This window comes from Hypomesus nipponensis, chromosome 10 (genome assembly GCF_054491055.1).
Source record: "Hypomesus nipponensis isolate SF chromosome 10, ASM5449105v1, whole genome shotgun sequence".
Lineage (NCBI taxonomy): Eukaryota > Metazoa > Chordata > Actinopteri > Osmeriformes > Osmeridae > Hypomesus > Hypomesus nipponensis.
Genome location: NC_140370.1, coordinates 17,685,533 through 17,704,895, shown reverse-complemented (window position 1 = coordinate 17,704,895; position 19,363 = coordinate 17,685,533). Strand labels below are relative to the sequence as shown.

Below are 19,363 nucleotides of genomic sequence, written 5' to 3'. Positions count from 1 at the left end.
GCACATTGAAGACTCTTTATTGATATCACCATGACAACAGTATGTAAACACACAAGAAACATCTAGGAGGAGAAATAACATACTAATCAATCAGATGTCAAGGTACAGGGGAGGCGGGGTCACAGAGTTTAGTGGGAGGAGCTGTTCTGACTAGGAAGTTAGTTGACCCCAAACAAACCCACCTAAAACATTATTAATTTTCACAGAGAGTTAAAGTTATGATCTTTAAAATACTGTATTCCAGTTTCTGACTCAACATCATTGCATATGGTTAATTATCTCTTAAGCATAATTTTCTAAATGCTTCCAAACCTATCCAGCACACTGGCATGCATATCTTCACAAACAAGCAGCTCAACAAACCAAACTGTAGCCTGTGACAGTGTGACATGGTGGGCGTGCAGCTCTAGCAGGATGCAGGGTCAGCTCCTGGTGTTGGAGCACGAGACACTTCTTCACACAACACAGGTCCTCACAACCTGCTACACGACTACTGGTCACCAGGAGGAACAGTGAGAAGGTCTGTTTTCTATTGGTTAATATTTGGGTGTGTCATGGAGTACAGAGGCTCTGATTGGATGTGATTCTGTAGAAACTTAAGCCGATTGGACGACCTATCAGGAAGTATTTAGCTAGCTTCCTGTTTGAGCCTTTGTTAAGCAACCCCCTCCACCACACACAGCACTGTGGGAGCCATGGAAAGGACATGTAAACAAAACAAACACACGTCTAGACACTATGGGGGATGGGCTACAGCATGTAAGACCAGGAAGCTGAACAGGACGCGGCTGTCAGTCTACAGGAAGTGATGTGTCACAGGTCGTAGAGGACTTCCAGCACCGTGGCGATGGACCAGGCTTGTGATTCACAGCTGAAGGGGCAGTACTGGCCGTTCTCATTAGTCAGCTCAGGAAGACCCTTCCAGGGTGACCTTCAGGAGAGGATATGTCGTTTATACAGGGGAGTGTGTGTGTGTGTGTGTGTGAGAGTGTGTGTGTTTGTGTGTGTGTGTGTGTTTGTGTGTGTGTGTTTGTGTGTGTGTGTGTGTGTGTGTGTTTGTGTGTGTGTGTGAGAGTGAGAGTGTGTGTGTGTGTGTGTGTGAGAGTGTGTGTGTTTGTGTGTGTGTGTGTGTTTGTGTGTGTGTGTTTGTGTGTGTGTGTTCGTGTATGTGTGTTTGTGTGCGTGTGTGAGAGTGTGTGTGTGTGTGTGTGTGTGTGTGTGTGTGAGAGTGTGTGTGTGTGCGTGTGTGTGAGTTTGTGTGTGTGTGTTTGTGTGTGTGTGTTTGTGTGTGTGTGTGTGAGAGTGTGTGTGTGTGTGTGTGAGAGTGTGTGTGTGTGAGAGTGTGTGTGTGTGTTTGTGTACCTCTCCAGGTGTACGTAGTGCTGTGACAGCAGGTTCTTCACCAGCAGGACTGTCTGCTCGTACGCCTCCTCACTCAGCTTCCTGGAGAAGTACAGCTTAGCTCTCAGGAAGTACCCTACAGGCCACAGCCACTCCTGCACGCACACACACACACACACACACAGAAAGGTGAGTTGACAGTTGTCTCCATTACAGCCAGCGGGTGTTTCTGTCCATGGTGCAGTTTCCCTCCCCTCCTCCAGGGGGCCCTCTTACCGGTCCCTGGTGGTAGTTGAAGCCTCTGGCCAGGTTGTAGTTGTCATTGTCCAGGGCGTTGTCGTAGACACCACAGTACACCATGTCACTATGGAAACCATGAACAGGACATGGTCAGGGTCTGAATCAGAGGTCATGGTCAGTTATAGCTAGGTCAGGGGTCAATCTTAGTTAGGAATCAGGGTGTTGGCTATGGGGCAAGAGTCAGTGGTCAGGGTTCAAGGTATGGGTATTAGGCCAGGGTCAGGGGTGGTCTTACTCAGGGTCCAAGGTCTTCATGCCCAGTGGCCCCAGCAGCTTCTGCTCTGCCACCTCCAGAGCCTGCCACGCCTTTTTTACACTGAAGAGCTCTGGCGCCTGGGGACACAGCCAATCACAGCACAGCATCCGGGTTAGGCAGCCAATCACAGCACAGCGAAGGGGTCAGGTTGCCGTCACAGCACAGAATACAGGTCATACACAATCATAATACATTGTGAAGCAGCATACAAGAAGACCAATCACAACCAGTCATCGACCAACCGCGTCTCTCTCTCTCTCTCTCCCCTACTCTCTCTGTCTCTCTCTCCTTCCTTCCTCCTGCCCTCCCTGTACTCACCACCACCATGGCGATGGTGAAGTTGGGTCGTAGCTGGTAGTCACACCAGGGGCTGGAAGCCCCGTAGCTGTCCTTGTAGATGCCGGCCTTGTGGACCAGCTCAGGGTGCAGCTCCCTGGGGTCGTTGGGGTCTCCCGACACGAAGAAAAGCTTCTCAAAGTTCTTCTGGATCTTGCGGTTCCAGTCCTCGTAGGAGACGCACACCTCCTTACCTGCAGGGAGATGGGAGGTCACATGGGGGAGGGAAGCAGGGTGTGTGTGTGTGTGTGTGTGTGCGCGCGTGCTCACCCTCTCTCTGGATGGTGAGGGTAGAGTAGGGGAACAGGCCGTGTGTGTGGAGCTCCAACAGCCAGCGGAGGGTCGACTTACAGAGACCCACAATCTCTACTGCAGAGCCATCTCTACACACACACACACACACACAGAAGGATAGAAGGTCAGACATAAAACACCCTAACCAAGCATGTCAGGTGTGTGTCACCCTGGGGGGTGGAGGGGTGTGTCACTCTGGGGGTGGGGGGTGGAGGGGGGTGCAGAGGTGTGGCACCTGGGGGAAGCAGGGATCCCCTTGTTCCTGGCTTGCTCACTCTCTCCCATCTTGTCCATCCAGGTGCCACAGTTGAAGCGGTTTCCTCCGTAGACAAAGCCGGTGTCTCTGCTCACCTTGGCTTCCACGTTGAACCCTGGTGAGGGGCAGCCTCAAATTATTTCAACCTTCTGAGGCTTTTTTTGGAGACCTTTTATAAAATGTTTTTTCAACCTTTCCACATTTTTTGGGGAGAAACATTTTTCACAATTTTTTTGTCAACCTTTAGAAACTTGTTTTTGAAGAGAATGTCCCCCCCTAAAGAATCAGAAATCTTTTGGAGATGTTTTTTTGCAACTTTTAAAAACTTTAAAGAGGAGGGGAGGGGAGGAGGTGATCTACATGCTGTCTACATGTGTTCTCTGTGTGGTCTTATGTGGTCTACAGTGTGGTCTATAGTGTGGTCTATAGTGTGGTCTATAGTGGTCTATAGTGTGGTCTACAGTGGTCTATAGTGGTCTATAGTGTGGTCTATAGTGGTCTATAGTGTGGTCTACAGTGGTCTATAGTGTGGTCTACAGTGTGGTCTATAGTGGTCCATAGTGTGGTCTACAGTGTGGTTTACAGTGTGGTCTAGAGTGTGGTCTATAGTGGGTCTACAGGTTGGTCTACAGTGGTGTATAGTGGTCTATAGTGTGGTCTACAGTGGTCTATAGTGTGGTCTATAGTGTGGTCTATAGTGTGGTCTATAATAAGGGCTATAGTGGTCTATAGTGTGGTCTATAGTGTGGTCTATAGTGTGGTCTATGGTGTGGTCTATAGTGTGGTCTACAATAGTCTCTGTGTGGTCAGACTCACCCTCGTCGGTCATGTTGCGGTCGAGCTGTTGCCCGGCGTTACGCTCTCTGAACTGGATGCCCTGGAGGTGGCGCTGCATCACTTCCTGGATGACATCATACAGAGGCTGGTCCTGGAACACACACGCCTGGGCATGAATGTGTGTGCGTACAGGTGTGTGTCTGTGTGTGTGTGCGTACAAGTGTGTGTCTATGTGTGTGTACCAGGGTTCCAGGGGGCTGGGGCTGGGCGTCGTCTGAGGGGTACATGCGAGCGACGGGGCAGGACAGGATGAGCGTTCCATCGGGCACCGTGCTGCAGTAGTCCTGCACACACTGCAGCCACCACCACACGGCGTCCCTGCAGTTGTAGCGCGCCCCCCGGCCCTCCCCCAGCAGGTTGGGGATGAGCCCGTGCCTCAGGGTGCCTGCGAACGCCAGGATGATGTTCCTGAGGGAGGGGGGAGGGGGGGAGGGGGGGAGGGGGCAGGGGAGGGGGCAGGGGGGAGGGGGGAGAGAGGCAGTAGGTAAGGGGAGAGAGGGAGGAAGAGAAGAGTTAGTAGTGTTTATACAAACACCCAAACATGTACATTTAGACATTTAGCATACGCTCTTATCCAGAGCGACTTACAGTAAGTACAGGGACATTCTCCCGAGGCAAGTAGGGTGATGTCTGAACATCATTTTGCACGGCCGGGAATCGATCCAGCAACCTTCTGATTACTAGCCCGATTCCCTAACCGCTCAGCAACCTGACTCCACACACCAACCACACACCAACCACACACCACCCACACACCACCCTCACACCACCCACACACCACCCTCACACCACCCACACACCACCCACACACCACCCACACACCACCCACACACCACCCACACACCACCCTCACACCACCCACACACCACCCTCACACCACCCTCACACCACCCTCACACCACCCACACACCAGCCACACACCACCCACACACCACCCACACACCACCCTCACACCACCCACACACCACCCACACACCACCCACACACCACCCTCACACCACCCTCACACCACCCTCACACCACCCACACACCAGCCACACACCACCCACACACCACCCACACACCACCCTCACACCACCCTCACACCACCCTCACACCACCCTCACACCACCCTCACACCACCCTCACACCACCCTCACACCACCCTCACACCTGGCCTCCAGATGTCGTCCGGTGACCAGCAGCAGTCCTCTCAGGGAGATGAAAGTGTCTCTTCCCCAGCAGCGGAATATTCCGGAGGAGAAGTGAGGAAGACCTGGACACGATGAAAACACAGACACCTTCACATATGGTCCCTGACCTCCTCCCTCGTCCAGTGAGGGTGTGTGTGGATGACAGCAGTGTGAGGGTGTGTGTGGATGACAGCAGTGTGAGGGTGTGTGTGGATGACAGCAGGGTGAGGGTGCGGTGCCTACCTGCGGCCAGCGAGGGGCAGCACTGCTCCGGGGTGTGTGTGAGGGGGCTGGGGCGCTGGGGGACGTCCTGGAGCAGGGGGGAGAGAGGGGGGAGGGCCGGGACACGACTCACCCCACACATCTGGACGGAGCCCAGAGCCAGGAGACGCACGAAGGAGGAGCCCTGCTGGATAAAGCTGCACACACACACACACACACACACACACAGAAGAACACACACAGAAGAACACACGCAGAGGAACACACACACACACAGAGGAACACACACACACACACAAACACACACAGAGGAACACAGACACACACACACAAAGAAACACAGACACACACACACACACACATGGATATATCCCTTATCCTTGTGTGTGTACCTGTGTGTGCGTGTGTCTACCTGAGTGTGTGTGTGTGTACCTGGACATGCAGCTGAAGGTGTGGTCCAGGGCGGTGGTGTAGATGCCCACCATGATGGCGTCAAAGTAGCAGGGGATGAGGTAGCGTGGAACGTGCTTCAGGTAGTCAAACATGGCCGCCAGCCATGTTCCCACCTGGCCAGGCACAACACAGGTAAACACCTTTCACCTCCACCCTCCTTCTCACCTCCTTCTCACCTCCACCCTCCTTCTCACCTCCACCCTCCTTCTCACCTCTACCCTCCTTCTCACCTGCACCCTCCTTCTCACCTCCACCCTCCTTCTCACCTCCACCCTCCTTCTCACCTCCACCCTCCTTCTCACCCCCACCCTCCTTCTCACCTCTACCCTCCTTCTCACCTGCACCCTCCTTCTCACCCCCACCCTCCTTCTCACCTCCACCCTCCTTCTCACCTCCCCCAGTGCCCTCTCCGCCCCCCCCCCCCCCAGGGTCCTCACCTCCCCCAGCGCCCCCCCGTGGGCCTCCAGTCTGGTGCTGATGTACTGCATCATCCAGTCCCCCTGACGCAGGTTGTCACAGAAGGGGTGACCCAGGTCGTTCTGGGGACGGACGTCAGCCAGCACCGACATCACCCCTGGGGACATGAGGTGGCATGAAAACATGACCTTGTGGGACACTTTGCATGTGTGTGTGTCTGTGTGTGTGTGTACCCTGCAGGCCTGCGTATTTCAGGCTGCTCCAGGAGGGGATGTCGTAGCAGCCTCCCCCGTCCTCCTGCTCCTCAGCATCACAGCGGAACAGCAGCATGTTCATGTCTGCCAGAGACAGCTGGGACATGGTCCTGGAACACACACACACACACAGGAACACACACACACACACACACACACAGGTACACACACACACAGGAACACACACACACACACACACACAGGTACACACACACACACACACACACACACACAGGTACACACACACACACACACACACACACACACAGGTACACACACACAGGTAAACACAAACACACACACACACACAGGTACACAAGCACGCACATACACACACAAAAACATAACTGTAAGTAAGTAACGTTTATGGGTGTGTTTTGCCTTCATGTAAGTCTGTGTGTGTGTGTACTCACTGGGCCAGTGGGGTCTTCAGGGCTGCAGGTGTGTTGAGGTCGTCCAGACTGCCAGGCAGGAACTTGGGGCTGAACTGGACCAGGTGACGCCTCAGAATCCCAACCACCTGCTGGGCCTTGGGGTCCAGACTCACCCTGTACCGTGAGAGGGTGTGTGTCAGAGGGTGTGTGTGTGAGAGTGTGTGTGTGAGAGTGTGTGTAAGAGTGTGTGTGAGAGTGTGTGTGTGAGAGTGTGTGTAAGAGTGTGTGTGTGCGTGGGTTCACCTGAAGGCAATCACGCTGCCTGGTGTGAGCTTTTCAAACAGGATCTCCTGGACAAACTCACTGCTGCCTTTAGACGTGACTCCAGCCTGCCTCACCACATCACTGTCCTTCAGCTGGGGACAGAGAGAGGCAGGGGGAGGACCTGTGTGTGTGTGTGTGTACCTGGATGTGTGTGTGTGTGTACCTGGATGTGTGTGTGTGTGTACCTGGATATGTGTGTGTGTGTACCTGGATGTGTGTGTGTGTGTGTGTACCTGGATGTGTGTGTGTGTGTACCTGAATATGTGTGTGTGTGTACCTGGATGTGTGTGTGTGTGTGTGTGTACCTGGATGTGTGTGTGTGTGTACCTGGATGTGCTCTCTGATCTCCACAGTGTACTCTGGCATCCCGTTAATGTAGCTTTCATCCTTCCTGTATGTCCCAGCATGCCTTTCAACTGTCCTCGCCTCCAACACCACCTCCTCTATCTTCCCTGGAGGGAGGGAGGGATGGAGGGAAAAAGAGAGCATGCGAAATGAGGTAAAACAAACACAGTGAAGATATCTAAGTTGCCACGGTAGCAGCGCAGCCAAATCGTTCTCACCAGGTATGAACATGGGCGGGACCTCGTCACGGTATTGGTGGGTTTTGGGGTTCCGGAAGGCGGTACGACACACGGCGACCACTGATTGGTGGGTGCTGGGACAGTGACGAGTCACGGCCACAACGTCTTCATCTACCTGGTCTACGTACACCTGACACACACACATGTTTGAAACACACACTCCCACATGTTGAAACACACACTCCCACATGTTGAAACACACACTCCCACATGTTGAAACACACACTCCCACATGTTGAAACACACACTCCCACATGTTGAAACACACACTCCCACATGTTGAAACACACACTCCCACATCCACATGATACCACACCCACCTGTATGAAGCCCTGGGCAGCCAGCTCCTGGTGCAGGCGGTTGAGGGCCAGCTTCCCTGCCATGATGCCCGACTGCAGGTTCACCTCTCCTGGGGACGAGGGCTCCGCGCTCCACCTGGGGTACAACCTCTCCTCCTCCACCACTGAGATCTACACACACCAGGTACACACCCACACACCAGGTACACCCACACACCAGGTACACCCACACAGTGTTTTAATCATCTGGCATTAGTACAGAGAGAGAAACACATTGCTTAAATAAGTGTGTGTGTATGCGTGTGTGTACCTGGTGTGTGTGTGTGTGTGTACCTGGTGTGTGTGTGTGTGTGTGTACCTGGTGTGTGTGTGTGTGTGTGTGTACCTGGTGTGTGTGTGTGTGTGTACCTGGTGTGTGTGTGTGTGTGTGTGTACCTGGTGAGGGACCAGCTGGTCGTAGCCCCTGGTGGAGCCGGTAGCGCAGCTCGCCATGGAGACGATGGCAGAGCTGGGCAGGGCGTCCCACACCGACCTCAGCTGGAACACAACAGTCATGAGTCTGGGAGACATTACCACAGACTCTACTGTACTCTACTGTACTCTACTGTACTCTACTGTGTACCACAGACTCTACTGTACTCTACTGTACTCTACTGTACTCTACTGTGTACCACAGACTCTACTGTACTCTACTGTACTCTACTGTACTCTACTGTGTACCACAGACTCTACTGTACTCTACTGTACTCTACTGTACTCTACTGTGTACCACAGACTCTACTGTACTCTACTGTACTCTACTGTGTACCACAGACTCTACTGTACTCTACTGTACTCTACTGTACTCTACTGTGTACCACAGACTCTACTGTACTCTACTGTACTCTACTGTGTACCACAGACTCTACTGTACTCTACTGTACTCTACTGTGTACCACAGACTCTACTGTACTCTACTGTACTCTACTGTACTCTACTGTGTACCACAGACTCTACTGTACTCTACACCACAGACTCTACTGTACTCTGTTGTGTACCACAGACTCTACTCTACTCTACACCACAGACTCTACTGTACTCTACTGTACTCTACTGGGTACCACAGACTCTACTGTACTCTACTGTACTCTACTGTGTACCACAGACTCTACTCTACTCTAGACCACAACCAGACAGAAAATAAGACATGAGAGTAGAATATAGTACAGCACAGTAGAGTAAAGTACAATAAAATATAGCAGAATAGTACAGTCCAGTAAGTCCAGGGCAGTCCAGTCCAGTACAATAGAATATATTAAGAGTACGGTAGAATACAGCAGAGCAGTGTCCAGTACAGTACAGTAGAGTAGAACAGAATAGAGTACAGTATAATACAGTACTGTAGAGTCCAGTAGAGTACTGTAGAGTCAAACAGAATAGAGTACAGTATAATACAGTATAATACAGTACTGTAGAGTCCAGTAGAGCGCAGTGCCGTACCTGTATGGGACACTCGTTGTCGTGGGTGACGTCCAGGAAGAGGGCGTGAGCGATGGAGGGGACCAGGGGGCGGAGACTGGGCTGGACGAACCCTCCTACTGGCTCTCCTCCGTAGCGGTAGACCAACCGGCCTTCCTCATGGCTGTCCCCTGCACTCATAGCCTCTGAGGAGGAGGGGAGGGGAGTGAGAGTGTGTGTGTGTGTGTGTGTGTGTGTGTGTGTGTGGGGGGGTGTGTGGGGGGGGTGTGTGTGTGGGGGTGTGTGTGTATGTGTGCGTGTACCTCGTATGAGAGAGGTGATCCCTAGCCTAGTGACGAAGACATTGTCGAGCTCCTCGCTGCCCGTGAAGAGCTCTGCCACCACATACAGACTGGGCCTCACCCTCCGCGCCGCATCCAGCATCCACTAGCCAATCACAGGCCAGCGCCACAGCCAATCACAGGCCAGCATGCCAGGCCAGGCAGCGGAGGGTGAGGAGAGGCACAGGGAGGTTAGTATGGAGGAGGGGGACGGAGGGGGGAGGAGGAGGAGACAAGCCCAGTGTAAACGTTTACAGAAACATGCAGAGACAGACACATAGGAGAGAGGAAGGGAGGGATGAGAAAGATAGGAAGAGTGATGAGGGCGTAAGGAGCAGTGAAAGAATAAACAATAGGAAGCGAGGAAAAGAGAGGGAATGAAAAAAGAGAGATAGAGAAAAGGGGAGAAAGAGAGATGAAGAGAGAGGGGAGGGAGAGAGAAAGGGGAGGGAGGGAGAGAGAGGGAAGGGAGAGAGAGGAGGGAGGGAGAGACAAAGACACAACCAGAGGTCAGGGTTAGCGTCATGCCCCAGTGTCGGGGTTTCCCCCCCAGTCCAGCAGGGGCTCTACCTCGTATCAGGCTGGTGATGCCCAGGCGGTTCACAAACACGTTGTCTATGAGCTCACTTCCTGTGAACAGCTCTGCTATCACATACAGGTTGGGTCTGACCGCTCTGGCAGCAGCTAGCATGGCCTGGATGGAACAGGGTCAGAGATCACTAACTCTGCTTATCGACAAGCATGGCCTGGATGGAACAGGGTCAGAGATCACTAACTCTGCTTATCGACAAGCATGGCCTGGATGGAACAGGGTCAGAGATCACTAACTCTGCTTATCGACAAGCATGGCCTGGATGGAACAGGGTCAGAGATCACTAACTCTGCTTATCGACAAGCATGGCCTGGATGGAACAGGGTCAGAGATCACTAACTCTGCTTATCGACAAGCATGGCCTGGATGGAACAGGGTCAGAGATCACTAACTCTGCTTATCGACAAGCATGGCCTGGATGAGGTCAAGGGTCAAGATTCCTAACTCTGGAACCTGCTAGCGTGGTCTCGATGGGACAGGGTAAGAGATCACTAACTCTGCTATTGGCTAGCATTATACAGAATGGATTATCTTGACTGGAAGTAGATTCCATTGAGTTGATAACACCGAGTAGATGTTATTGTGTTGATGTCATTGTGTTCTGTGAAGGCAGATTACCTCGGCGACGTGCAGAGGGGTGGAGTGGCAGTTGTCCAATCGGACGCCAGCAAAGTGCTTGGCAGTGATCTCAGTGTACTTCTGCATGTGAGCCCACAGGTAGGGACAGGCCTCCGGGCCGTCGCCATAGCGAAGCTTCACGCTGTCGCCCCAGCAAATCAGCTCTCTCCTCAGGTACACGTTGGATCCTAGACACACACACACACACAGACACACAGACAGACAGACAGGGTCCTGGTCAAAGCAGAGATACAGGCAGTCTTCTTGTGAACATGAGTCAATATCTCTCCCTGGTGGTTGGTTAGCTACACAGCCAGACTGCAGCTCTGCAACATGGAGGCTGTTTCTGTGTGTTAGAGCCTGTGTTGGGGAAAGTCAGAGCCTGTGCTGGAGGAGGTCAGGGGTCAGAGCCTGTGCTGGGGAGGTCAGGGGTCAGAGCCTGTGCTGGAGGAGGTCAGGGGTCAGAGCCTGTGCTGGGGGAGGTCAGGGGTCAGAGCCTGTGCTGGAAGAGGTCAGGGGTCAGAGCCTGTGCTGGGGGAGGTCAGGGGTCAGAGCCTGTGCTGGGGAGGTCAGGGGTCAGGGCCTGTGCTGGGGGAGGTCAGGGGTCAGAGCCTGTGCTGGGGGAGGTCAGGGGTCAGAGCCTGTGCTGGAGGAGGTCAGGGGTCAGAGCCTGTGCTGGGGGAGGTCAGGGGTCAGAGCCTGTGCTGGGGGAGGTCAGGGGTCAGAGCCTGTGCTGGGGGAGGTCAGGGGTCAGAGCCTGTGCTGGGGAGGTCAGGGGTCAGAGCCTGTGCTGGAGGAGGTCAGGGGTCAGAGCCTGTGCTGGAGGAGGTCAGGGGTCAGAGCCTGTGCTGGGGGAGGTCAGGGGTCAGAGCCTGTGCTGGGGGAGGTCAGGGGTCAGGGTTATCACAGACCTGGCTCAGCAAAGTTACGTAGCGGGTCGTCTCCCATCACCCAGCCGTTATGAGCCAGGAAGTGACACGCCTTGTCAGGCTTGTCCAGCAGTCTAAGCTCCGCCTCCAGAGGCTGCTCTGGGAACGGGAAGGTGAAGTACCTGACACACACACACACACACACACACACAGACACACACAGACACACAGACACACACAGACACACACACACACACACACAGACACACACACACACACACACACACACACACACACACAGACACACACAGACACACAGACACACACACAGACACACACACACACGTCACAAGGTGAGCCAGCAGGACTTCAGACGTACCTGATACAGGTACACACACACACACACACACACACCTACCTGGTGACCAGAGGATGCTTCTTGCTCACAGGACCCAGTTTAGGACCATGGTCAGCCAGACGCTCATACAGTACACTACCCACAATACAGTTCACTGCCTGAGAGAGATGAGACGGAGAGAAAGAGAGACAGAGAGAGAGAAAGACAGAAAGAAAGAGAGAGAAAGAGAGAGACAGAGAAAGACAGAAAGAAAGAGAGAGAAAGAGAGAGAGAACAAGAAAAGCAGAAAGAAAGAGAAATGAGAGTGAGGGAGATTGAGAGAGAAAGAGAGAGCGGGAAGTTAAGTCAGTTCTGTGCTTCAAGAAGAGGGGCATGCAGTTGTAGTTCTTTTCATCGCCACAGGGGACTACATTTCCCAGTGTGTCGTGCTGCTGCCCACCTGCTCATGGTGCTGCTGCATCAGCTGGTACTGGTCTCCATTGATCTCCTCCAGACGGCGACGCAGCCAACCACAACACTCCTCTACAGCGAAAAGGCTGGAGCTGGGGGAGGGAGAGCATGGATCACATGATCATGGATCTCATGATCATGGGGTCACATGATCATGGATCACATCTTCAGTACATTCTTTAACCAGTCTCAATTGAAAACAGATATCATGATATCCTGAGAGAGGACTGACTCGTGAGGAGTGAAGGTTGCTAGGGCGGTGTTCATATCCACTGTGTTGCCATAGCGATGGTAGTGAGGGTCCTGGATAATCCTGAGGTGCGGCTTACTTCCGGTCTTATTATGGTCTGGTTTAGCACCTACAAACACACACACAATGTCTCGTCTGTTTACTGTTCTTGTGGATTAGTCTCTCCTGGACATACAGACACTTAGTAGAGATCCAGGTAGGGTAGTAGGGTTCTAGGTAGGGTGGTAAGGTTCTAGGTAGGGTGGTAAGGTTCTAGGTAGGGCGGTAAGGTTCTAGGTAGGGTGGTAGGGTTCTAGGTAGGGTGGTAAGGTTCTAGGTAGGGTGGTAAGGTTCTAGGTAGGGTGGTAAGGTTCTAGGTAGGGTGGTAGGGTTCTAGGTAGGGTGCGTGCCGGGGTGAGGCCCTCAGCTGTGTTCTCTCACCGTTCTGCAGCAGGGTTCTGAACTGATCCACAGCATTCTCCACTCTGACCTGGAAGAACTCCCACAGCTTGAGTCTGGGGAACACCTCCTTCCACAGCACCGTCCGCAGGGCCTGGCACAGGGAGGGAACCCTTTAGAACACAGAGAACCTGAGAGGTCTGTTCACATCGTCCTGGTAGAGAACCCACCCATGAAGATACCAGCCAGAACCCGGTTCCAGCTTGACCCGACTCACATCAGGATACTTTAAGTATCAGCACAGATATGACATACTGACTACAGTATAAACTGGACGTATAAGAGGTTTGTTTACGCAGTGTGTGCACATCCACATGATTACCCTGTCAGAGGTTTATATATCTAATGATGAAACTAACCACCCTAGTCGGTGGTTGATGTATATACATATCTGATGACCTAGTCATAACTACTTTAGTTTAAAAGGTTTTTCCAACATGGCGTCCCCCCGTCCTGACTTACGTCCAGGTGCTGCTGGTGCTGCAGCAGGGCAGGTAGCCCCGCCTCCGCATGCCGGCCAGACGCCACCTCGCAGGTCAGGTGCCACAGGGCCCGGTCCAGCACCCAGGCGGGGCGCAGGTGGGGGGAGTTGGTCGTGTTGTAGCCACACTCTGGATGCTCCCTGATCCACACGCTGTTAGAGGCTGGGGGGGGGGGGGGGGTAGATTAGAGGGGTGACATGTACTAGAACCTGTAGTTGGGCTAGAATCTCTAGACATTCTAGAACCTAAAGTCTTTCTAAAATCTGTGATTGGGCTACAATCTGTAGATGTTATAGGTCTTGTGGTGGTTCTAGAAAGTCTGGTGGTCTTTCAGCAGACCAGAGTCAGGTTTCTGTCTGTTTGACTGCTGACCTTCTCCTGTTAGCTCTACCCTCTCTGGAGTTCACTGGCCTGCTCACAACTCTGATAAACACACTCAGGGAGAGAGGGAGAGAGAGAGAGAGAGCGAGAGAGAGAGAGCGAGCAAGTGGAGAGAGGGAGAGGGGGAGAGAGAGAGCGAGTGGAGACAGGGAGAGGGGGAGAGAGGGAGAGGGAGAGGGGGAGAGAGAGAGGGGGGAGGGAGAGAGAGAGAGCGAGTGGAGAGAGGGAGACGGGGGAGAGAGAGAGAGAGAGAGAGAGAGAGAGAGGGGGAGAGGGGGAGAGAGAGAGAGAGAGAGAGAGAGAGAGAGGGAGAGGGGGAGAGGGGGAGAGAGAGAGAGCGAGTGGAGAGAGGGAGAGAGAAGTTGTTTGTGTGTCCTGTGCGCTGGCACTGAGCCGAGCTCTATTCAGCCCCGTGCCTCAACAGACGTGCTACAGTCCAGAGATCCCTCTACCCTTCAGCTTGGCAGTCTGCTCAAACACTGTAGCTCTCCCAGGAGGTGTGTGTGTGTGTGTGTCAGAACACTGGGCCTCAGAATGTTGGCCAGCTACCACAACCTGCTTCAATCTACACACACTTGCTGACAACAATGGTAAAACTGTTACTATGGCAACAAAAACAGGAACCAAAACAAGGTTATTATGGCCTGCACCGTTACCTCCCAGAAGTATCCACAAGGGTAACTAAATAGGACCTCACACACACTCACACACACACACACACACACACACACACACACACACACCCTCCCAGTCCTACCTGTGTGGTTGTAAACCACGTCAGTGATGCAGGCCACGCCCCAGTCCCTGCGGAGGCCCTCCACCATCCGGCCCACGTCCCCCCAGGACAGCCTCTCTCCTGGGGGGAAAAGTCTGGGTTCAGCTCCAGCTGGTCGGCCAGGGAGTAGCAGGACCGGGACTCTCCCAGGGTCTGCACAGGGGTCAGGTGGATCATGTTGTACCCTGGAGGACACACACAGAGTCAGGAAGCTACGAAGCACAGACAGGAAGTGGTATCTCCAGGTGTGGTGTAACTGTGTTGGGACATGGCTGTGGTGTAACCAAGCAGGATGTGTTGTCAGTCAGCCTGCTAGCTGAGATGTGGTCACTGCAATGCGGCTGCTAAATATGCACCCATTATCTTCTGCTGTATTTCTACATGCATGTCGACATAAACTGTTACCCTCCCTCCCTCCATTTCTCTAACCCCCCCAGCCCCTCTCTCTCACCCCCAACCCTCTATCTCTCTCTCTCTCTCTCTCTCACCCGCAAACCCCTCCACCCTCTCCCTCCTCACCCGTCTCCTTGGCGACCCGCAGACGGTCGGGCCAGTCTCCCAGGTGACCCAGACACTTGGACAGGTATGTCTGGATGGTGATGCAGTCCAGGGGGAGGGCCTGGTTGTCTGGGCCCACGCGTAGCACTGGATTCACCACGATATATCCCCCGCCCGACTTCTCACCCCTGGGGGAGCCACCAGGAAGTCAGAACAGAGTAAACATGAATCCAGTACATCCACGTGTGTGTGTGTGTGTGTGTATGTGTGTGTGTGCCAGGCAGTTCTCTGTGAGTGATCTTAGTAGTGTGTGTCCCCCCCAGGCAGGCCGTGGTAGGGTCCAGCCTCACCCGTTGTTGAAGTGATACTGGTACGACCCGGACACCTGCAGCTCCAGGCTGCAGAACTTGTCGGAGTCGTCGTGGGGACCGGCAGGGTTGACCCAGGCCAGTGTGCGGAAGGTGTTGCGCTCAAAGCGCTCCCCCTGGGCAGGGTAGTTGGTGCTCACCTGGACATTCTTCCCCTGGAGGGTAGGGCCCAGGCGGAACTGGAGCTCAAAACCTGAGGACACACACACACACACACGCACACGCACACACACACACAACAGAAACACACACACACAACAGTAAGAAACACACACATTTATTCATTTAGCAGATGCTTTTATCCAACACATACATTATTTATAGGTAGTGGGCTTTGGCTGAACCCCCGGGGATTTCAAGGCATCCATGATCCCTGACCTCTGACCTTTCTATTCTGCCTGCCTTCCTGCCCGTCTGTCTGTCTGTCCGTCTGCCTGTCTGTCTCTGTGTGTGTGTGTGTATTTCTAGACAGGCCTGGAGGCTGTGTGTGTGTGTGTGTGTGTGTGTGTGTGTGTGTGTGTGTGTGGACAGGCAGTGTGGTAGCAGCTCTGCGTCAGCCCCTGTTTGCAGCTGTCTGGTCAGGAGAGGGTGAGAGTGCAGTGCTTCTGCTCTCAACCAGTTCAATCCTGCTGCAACACAGCCTGGCCTTGGTGAGTGAGAGTGCGTGTGTGCGTGTGTGTGTGTGTGTGTGTGTGTGTGTATGTGTGTGTGCATGTGTGTGTGCGTGTGCACATCCAGAGATGGAAAAAGAACACACATCCTTCTCAAGTAGAAGTACAGAAATACATGTGTAGTATGGTCCTTATCAAGTGACTACTCATCAATGATACAAAGAAATATTCGGTATGTCATATATTTCACTGCCCTACAGTGAGGCTAGTTGACAGTAACCCTGGTAACTACAGCTCCCAGCTCCCAGGCAGATCACTCAGCTGTCTGGCAGGGTGACATGCTGGACATCCTGGAACAACCATCCCAGACTAACTTCAAACTGACGAGCTCTTTGTTGTCTGGTCTGGGTGAGCAGACTGGTCTGGTGTAAACTCTCATCATAGACATAGTTCTGATCACAGACATTGTTCGCTCACAGGACAGAGTCTAGCCTGGGTCGCTACTACAGACAGCTAGCCGGTCTATAAATAGCTCCAGTTAAACATGCTTTTACAGACGAGTATCAGAGGGCTATCAGATTTAAATTCCGCTTAAAATGTCAAACTGCCCTCTCAAACAGACAGGCAGACACACCACCACACAGACAGAACCATATACAGGCAGACAGACAGACAGACAGACAGACAGACAGACAGACAGACAGGCAGACAGGCAGACAGGCAGACAGATAGGCAGACAGACAGACAGACAGGTAGACAGGCAGGTAGACAGGCAGACAGACAGACAGGTACCTTGGTCCAGGCGGAAGAGGGTTCTCTCCAGCTTCTCCATGTGGTTGAGGACCAGGACACGGGTCTGTGTGGCCGACTGTGGCGGCATGGCTCTCTCTCTCCCTCACACACACACACACACGGCTCGGTGATGATGCTGAGGAATTTGTCGAGACCCTTTTGGGACGAACACAAAGGTGGAATGTTACTGGATATCTGCAGCTGTAAACCTACTGTAAACACACACACACATTTTCTCTTGCAGTCATGTGCACACACACACACACACACACACCACACAAGCTATATTGCTTTTTCAGGACACTGTGTTCTGCAGACATATCTCTGTCTATCCTTCAAAACCCGCAAACTTTCAACTAACAGGCCTGTCCTAACACATTAGCATGACAATCTGCACTCAGTCATTTTCTCCCAATAAGGCTGCCAAACAATAATAATTTAAAAAGTTTATATAAATACTAAATAACTGTTATGATTAAACTTGACCAAGTCGATAGTTCAAAATTTATGTACTTTCCGATGTGGTCGTTAGATTTTCAATATTGAGTTCAGAATCTGACAAACTGTCACCGTCGCCTTAACCTCGAGACGCAGGTCTGCAGACACAACGGAACCGGACCACAGTGTGCACGCGCCAGTGTTTTAACTCACGGAAGGCAGTTAAAATGTGCATCCGCACAGAGCATCACCGACTACAGTGCTCCGTCAACAACAAGCCGGTCTTATATTGCGCATGTGTCCATAACTTCAACCGGAGATGATCAAGAATCTCCCCGGTTGAGGCCAACGTTCTATTTACACTGATCTAACTGATACCGGGAGAAGTTGTTTTAACGCCAAAACTGACCAGGCTCTCACCAAACATAGAAAGCACATCAGTACCAGTCTGTCAAATGAGAATAAAACGTTAAACCCTTATATCAAATAATCGCCAACCTGTTAGGCTCCGGTTAACAGTCACTGCATCTACCAGGCGAATCCCACCAACACTGTCATTACAAGCTGAAAGTGTCGCTGTATTTTCCTGTTTTGACGTTAATCGCTGGCATATCAAGGGGGGGGGGGGGGGGCGTTTCCGTACCAGACCTCACTGCCGTAAACATCGGAATAGCACCGATTCAGACGTCAACAACATGATCACGCAGGCATCGTGTTTCATATTAGCTTCATTACGTTATCTCTTAATATTCTACGATCACAGAATGTCGTGTAGGACGATAAACAGTGTAAAGTAACATTAAAGATAGCCTATCATGATCAAGTCGTTATCAGCCCGTGACGGGGTGGTTGGGGTGGGTAACCTGGAATGATACAAGTCACTTGTAGGCTACACATGCCCAAATGTGTACATGCAGTCTGCGATCCTATGAAAGCTGAATTCGTAACGCGGCCTAACTACAGACATTACGAGTCACGTAACAGCGCGGCACTGCAGCACATCAGCCAGCTACATGACCACAGTGAAATCATGTAGTCATGTTAGCAGAAGGAGCTTGCTGTCACGGTCTGGTGGCGGTTAGATAAGTCTGTCAAGCAGGCCCGCAGTCCATCCAGCCTCCTTCTCCAGGACTACAAACTGCCTAAATGCAAATTTAAAAACTTTTATCATAACTCCAGGCTCAGCACTACTCTCTTTTACACTGCAGCTTCAGTCATTTGTAGTTGGTTGTGTAGTTGTATGTAATCGTCATTCATTTACTCCTGACAGATCAGCATGTTTGGAAACGCTGATTCAGTGGAACGCAGGCAGACCCGATGGGCAGAAAGCGTGGCATTAAAAACGAATGCATTGAGTTGGTTACTATGAATTTGTTTTTTCATCAATTAAATCTACATATTTCTATATATTTTACTTTTGTATAGGCTACTTTTTAAAACAATAATGACATTGACAGAACCACTTCATAAGGAATGGTACTCACATGATTGACTGAATACTGATGACAGAAAACTTATAGGTAAAACCATTTTTAATATACCGTTAGTAATTTACAAACATATGTCTTCACATATCAGAGTAAAATCCATACAAAAGTAGCTGAATGTAAAAAGCCTGTTATTACAAAAAAGTTAAAAAGTCGCTGATTTCTGTGAGATATTAGTGTGCAGTAACAGACAAGTGTGTGTGTGTTTGTGTGTGAGCCACAGTAACATACGAGTGTGTGTGTGTGTGTGTGTGTGTTTGTGTGTGTGTGTGTGTGTGTGTGTGAGCCACAGTAACAGTGTTATGGTCTACAAGGCTATAGCCATCATGTCACATAGTGTTATAATGTTTACATTTAGTATGTACTGAGTATACTGGTCTCATGAATCATTCACATACCATTTTAGGCAGTAGGTCTTTTGACAGTAGAATATTTACAGGATGATTGGTTTGGCCATGT

General features: G+C 51.9%; 1 protein-coding gene across 1 annotated transcript; it reads right to left on the bottom strand.

The window, feature by feature from the left end:
- Position 1: 1 nt before the first annotated feature.
- agla (amylo-alpha-1, 6-glucosidase, 4-alpha-glucanotransferase a) lies at positions 2 to 18,025 on the bottom strand. Its single transcript, XM_084707325.1, is given in 35 exon segments — positions 2 to 931; positions 1,363 to 1,496; positions 1,618 to 1,705; positions 1,877 to 1,974; positions 2,216 to 2,427; positions 2,504 to 2,616; positions 2,763 to 2,898; positions 3,600 to 3,711; positions 3,803 to 4,028; positions 4,773 to 4,875; positions 5,036 to 5,211; positions 5,447 to 5,580; positions 5,905 to 6,041; positions 6,118 to 6,248; positions 6,552 to 6,686; positions 6,816 to 6,928; positions 7,164 to 7,288; positions 7,400 to 7,550; positions 7,741 to 7,890; positions 8,155 to 8,256; positions 9,199 to 9,362; positions 10,068 to 10,191; positions 10,708 to 10,895; positions 11,619 to 11,758; positions 11,995 to 12,092; positions 12,374 to 12,476; positions 12,617 to 12,743; positions 13,055 to 13,166; positions 13,535 to 13,716; positions 14,693 to 14,797; positions 14,800 to 14,895; positions 15,230 to 15,396; positions 15,559 to 15,769; positions 16,980 to 17,135; positions 17,916 to 18,025. Coding segments are annotated over 34 exon segments (4,599 nt in total). The 5' UTR covers positions 17,068 to 17,135; positions 17,916 to 18,025; the 3' UTR covers positions 2 to 813.
- Between the last annotated feature and the right edge of the window lie 1,338 nt (positions 18,026 to 19,363).